General features: G+C 35.8%; 1 protein-coding gene across 1 annotated transcript in view; it reads right to left on the bottom strand.

Annotated features, from left to right (window-relative positions):
* The window catches only part of LOC149792617 (uncharacterized), a 15,043-nt gene extending 10,382 nt beyond the window's left edge, over window positions 1–4,661 (bottom strand). The window contains exons 1-2 of the mRNA XM_089969592.1: window positions 4,198–4,661; window positions 4–1,071 (exon numbers count right to left, since the gene is read on the bottom strand). Of these exons, the coding sequence (XP_089825718.1) occupies window positions 4–1,057 (1,054 nt within the window). The 5' untranslated portion in view covers window positions 1,058–1,071; window positions 4,198–4,661. The remainder of the gene's footprint in view (window positions 1–3; window positions 1,072–4,197) is intronic.
* Window positions 4,662–5,829: the final 1,168 nt, after the last annotated feature.

The raw sequence follows: 5,829 nt of genomic DNA, 5'->3' as shown, positions 1-5,829 counted from the left end.
TGCTCAGATGTGGACTCCTCCACAAAATTTTGTCCGATTGCATTGTTCCCTTTGGACGTTTCAGAGTAATTACAGGGCGTCCAGACGTCTTATCAGCACAGCATGAGATTTCTAATTTAAACTTTGAATGTTGACCAGGAGCGGTATGAAGAACAACTTCGTCAAGTTTAACATCAGTTGTCTTGGTGGAAAAGGTGTGAATATCCATTGGTTCGAGGATACTCAGTTTTCCTTGAGGCGGATTTCCACGATACATGGCTCCATACATCGAGAAGGATTCGTTGAAAGCTTTCTTCCATAGGTCGCGTGTTTTCAGGTCAGCTGTGCTCAGTTTGGATCCAGGATTACGATCAGTTACAGTGTCGTCATGGTTAAAAAGTTTGCCAACGAGATTCTCCATGTCACGTTTATAGATATGTGGATGTAACTGGTGTGTATGCCAAATGAGGTCGATATCATAACAAGGCACCAGAAATTCTCCTGGGTTCTGTTGCTTTAGGAAAATGAACTTCTTGTAACGAAGAAGTCCATTCTCAAGAAATTTTATATCTCTATAGTGTGACAGAGAGACCTGATAGTAGAAAACGGCTTGTCTAGATGCAGCCTCCTTGATATCGTATGATAACCGGGACATTTGTGTAATAGTCTTTGATTGTGTAGGCAAGGTGTGAAGGTCCAATTCGAAAGGTTCACGTGTTTCTTGGTACTTTTGGTTCCACAGACTTTGCGATCTCTTTAGATTTTTGCATCTATCTTTAACCAATTTGTGGCCGATTACTACACCTACGATGTCCATGCAGTCCTTTACATAGACTTTTGGACAAAGCATGTGACAGTGCCATACCCAATGGATATCCAAAGGCGCCACCAGGTTCTCATTTTGATTTTCTGCAGCAAGAGGAAGCCAGAAGTGTTCGTATCTATAAATGGCCCTGTCGAGAACATCCATTCTTTTTAAAGATGGATTGTTGTTGACTTCTCGCAGGAAATCTAAATGAAGCAAAGCAGCTTCCACCAGCGGGACCCCAAAGTTTATATTCTTCTGATTGAATTCCATGACTTATCCAATATCTGCAAATATATCATAATATGTAAACAATACATACCAATTTACTTCGTCATTTGACAGTTAGGACAATGTCCTGAATATAATCAACTTTGTCCTTGGATAGCTGCGTTACAAAAAAAAGAAGAAAAGAAATAATATGGACGTCATTGTATCATTTATATTTTCTTAGTAAAATAAACGTTTATGTATCTTAGCATATTTTGATATTATTTGTTTTCTGCCCTCTGTATCGTATAGTACTATTGGTTTGCGACTAATGAAAAACTGCTACGGAACTGTGTGCCTTTACCTGCGGACCCAAGTTGGAATATCAGTAGAATACGAATTAATCTCTGTGGCCGAATGGTCTGTAGCATTCTAGTTTACCAATCAATGCCATATCACCTCCGTCAGCGTGGGTTCGGATTTCGGGCTCGACTAATGTGGGTATGTGATAAAGCTTGCCGGTAGCTTCCCTTGGGTCCGTGGTTCTTCTTGGGGTTTTTACCGGGTTCTTCCTCCAACCGTGATACTGGCCGCCATGTATGGCATATCTTGCGCTGAGAAACGGTGTTATCCCCAAGGCAGAAATAACAATATAGCACTGTACTGCCCAAATTAAAACGGTTTTCATAGATCGTTAAAGCCCCTATGCCGCGGTCATGTGCATAGAGTCGTGTATGTCTACTCATTTGAATAATACTGAATATTGAAATATATTGGTTCTAAACATCGTTGGGTTCCATTAAAACCAAATACTATTGACATTTCATCACATAATGAGCCATGTAATTTCTCCCTCGAACTGAGAACCAGCTATTTTTCACATATGTACGAATTAATCTGCGACCTCCGTGGATCAACCGATTTCAATTGAAAGCTGCAACAAAAGAGTTGATGATGTCACCAATGTAAACGTAAGAATGTAACACCACGCGATGTCGAATAGTCTTCAGCCCAAGTTAAATCCTTATTAGAGCGCCCCAGCTGATAAATAATATTCATCCGAGTCTTATTTTTATATAATGTATGTTTTTTTTCTTCTCAGATCCGCTTAAAAGAAGTGAACCTGCCTCTCTTCATACCTCCTCGAACCAATTTGTGAGCCACGTACGACTATTGTTGTTATTAGATTAGTCACACACGGAATTTGTCTAATTATCTCATCATTACAGCGGTATTGAGGCTTAATGAGAATCTATAAACTCAGTTCATAAGCAATTTTAATGGTTCGTATTTCTACCCATTTTCCCGGTTGTTCATAGTTGTAAAAGAGTATTCACTATAGGGAAAACTCATCAAAGCAAAGTTAGTGAATCAGTTAAGTGCAGGGGAAATCTCTTTCTGGTATATCAAGATAAGTATGTATACATTTATGACGAATCGATGTACAAATTTGAATACATTTACTTAACGTCTGTAGTACAACATTCAGTAACAGGTACGGAAGAGAAGCAATGCATACAAACTATCGGAATTCTAGACATTTCGTTTTCTGTTAATTTTGACTTAGTTTTTACATTTTAATTATATAAGTCTTGCACTTTAGAACGTGAATTGTGTAAATAGTTACACCCATTCATCCCCTGAACGCACATGAAGTTTTATCTTTAATAGAATGCATATGTACAATTTATCTTCACCGAGGAACTGCATTTGCTTATATGTTTAGTATAACCTCCTTTAGTTGTGTTGAATTTTATTTATCCCCGGGATAGGGATGGGCTAGAAATGCAGTATTACAAAATGCATGGAGGACAGTGGAAGAGAGAGAGAGAGAGAGAGAGAGAGAGAGAGAGAGAGAGAGAGAGAGAGAGAGAGTGGGGTGAGGTGGGGTGGGGTGGATTGGGTGGGATTTCCGGCTAATGCCAAACAAGCGTACATATCGACAATGCAATAATCATTGAAGGAGACTTAATTTGTTTCATTGATTTTTGTGTGATTCATCTGAAAATATTTTAGACAATTATAATATTTTAGATAATTATAATATTTTAGACTGTTTGAACAAAACTGACAATAAATAGGGTAAAACTTGCTTTTAAATAGACCAGTTGATTTAATCTCTCACCGAGTCTTTATCCAGTAAAGGACAGCGACAAACAATAAACATACAAAACTGTTATAATTGACAAAACGTTTCAATATTTTGCAATTAATGGAAGTATTAATCTGAATAATGTGGCTACCACAACTTATCGGTTCAAGCTCTAATGCTAATATTGTAATCCAGTCGGTATAGACATGCAAAAGGAGGAGCAAGAGCGCCATCCGTTTCTTCATTTAAAGTTGTGTAACTATAGATTATATCTCGATAAACTTTATTAACATTAATCGCAATAATAACAATAATAATAATAATAATAATAATTATTATTATTATTATAATAAGTATGTATGCTTTTGATTTTTAAAGTAGGTTTAACAATTTGAGAGGTATCGCTTTGATGTCTACTGTGTACTACTTTGATAGTTGGGGCATCATGCTGCAGACATGTAGCATCATGTTCCACCCGGTAACATTATCCTGACACCGAGCCGAACAGTCATAACACTAGCTTCTTTATGCTGAGCGGCAAACAGTAAGATTTCTTTTACTTCCTGGTGTTTGAACGCCGGTTGCAGGCAAAAAAACAATAAATATTGTTTGTGTCTGTTGCATTATTACACTGACAGCATCTCACTGCGAGTCAAAAACGCTCAGGCTGCTTAAAAACTAGTTTTGCTCTGTTCGATGTCAGTTTTGTACAATTAGTCGAATCAATTTCTGACACACGATCATTTGCTGATATATATATATATATATATATATATATATATATATATATATATATATATATATAACACGTGTTAACATGAATAATAATAAAATGTAAAAAGTCACTTTCTTGTATGTTCATTATGATGATATTAATAATAATGATAATTGAGAAAATGTGAAAGTAATATATACATATATACATACAAATTGAAATATACTATGATTTACCCAAACTGTTTAAGCTCCGCTACCTGAATGGACATGCAATAAGGAGCAGTTTATTAAAGTCCCTCTTATGTGAGCTCTTGTAAGTTTGTTCAATAAAATCTGCAGAGCTAATGGTTTACTAGCAAGGAAAATTATATTCAACAGAAGAATTCTTGACTACCTGAGACATGAAAGCGACAGGGTTGGTTTTGTTAAAGATGCATATCGTGTTCATTTGAAATACCAGCTTGGCGGTTGTTTCCACCCATACGTAAACACCCAATATTCTGTCCCGAAACCAGTCTGGAGGAGGAATACTGAAACGGAAGTTCACTGCTGCGAAGAATCATTGAGGAGATCTAAACTTGAAATGAGACCTGAACGTTTACATTATGCAAGTGTCCTTAGTACTCTTCAAATATTTGCTGTCGGAAAGCTTGGTAAATGTTTTCCTTATAAAATGTGGACCTTCGTTAACATTGCCTATTTAACTATGTGCTCAATTTCAACAGAGAATGAATATAACTGTAAACTCTGCAAAAGATTGACTACAGACAGCCAAGCATTTTTTACTATACTGCTAAGCCCTAAACGACGAACGTAATACTATGTTTGAACAACTAATAGATACAATAGACATTCTAGACTTACACTGGCTTTTATGTCAGGACAATGAACATTACTTCATATCCTTTTGAGCAAGAGAGAGGACATCTTTGATTCTATGGATGATCACTCATGGCAGGCATTCATGTGTGTGTTGGCTAAAGGAATAGACACAATGTACAGAAGAACAAATTAACTTGAAAATGAAATATGATATTATGCTTATTCAGTAAATTAAGGAAATGGACCCATTTCATTTCGATCTCATAAATTATTTACAGGTGTTCTAAGTGAGAGCCAATATGATAATCTATTTAAACCGTTCTAGGCGAATGTAAATAATTCCAATTCCTTTTCTTCCTTTCTTAATCTCTGTTGCTTATATATTTCTTTTGCAATGAGTTATCTCACTCATGTGTTTAGATAGTGTTTTCTTTGCTTATACATGTGTATGTATGTGTATGTATATGTGTGTGTGTGTGTGGGTGGGGTGGGGTGGGGTGGGGTTGGTGTGTATATGTGTATGTGTATATATATGTATGTGTATGTATGTGTGTATGTATATGCTTGTATGTATGTATGTATGTATGTGTATATATATATATATATATATATATATATATATATATATATATATATATATATATATATATTACATGTTTAGTGTGCTGTAAATCCATTAATGTTAAGCTATGCTCCTATCTCTATTGTGTAATAATGAAAAATTAACTGAATGAAATCTCTTCTGAAGAGGAAATAGTCAGTCAGTCATAAAAGAATGTCGCTTAGATAGGCTAAGAAGGCAGCAACAGTTCAGTCCATTCTGCCCAATGTTTTCGTCGCCACGTTATTGCTCATCCTTTCACACCGTTTTCTCTATCAAATCTCAAAAACTCAATCTAAATAATTAATGGAAAATAAAAATAAAAAATTATTAGCCTAATAGTATACGAGAAGACAACTGGGGAAATTTGACTACAGAAGCCGTCCCAACATAGAAACATATAGGACACACACATATAGCATACACATATAGCACACACGGGTCTTAGAGATCTCTGGCATAGATCACCAAACAAACAAGGGAAGTACCGGGGTTTTAACCCAGGGTCGGACGAACAACCTTTTAGATAATACTAGGGATTAAATACCCCATCAAAAATTTCAGAAAGTCAAATTTTTGATCAAAATTATATAATAAATAATA

Source organism: Sinohyriopsis cumingii, chromosome 9 (genome assembly GCF_028554795.1).
Source record: "Sinohyriopsis cumingii isolate HCF-2022 chromosome 9, ASM2855479v2, whole genome shotgun sequence".
NCBI classification, from domain to species: Eukaryota; Metazoa; Mollusca; class Bivalvia; order Unionida; family Unionidae; genus Sinohyriopsis; species Sinohyriopsis cumingii.
Note: the sequence above shows the minus strand (reverse complement) of the source record. Positions and strands in the feature narration are given on the sequence as shown.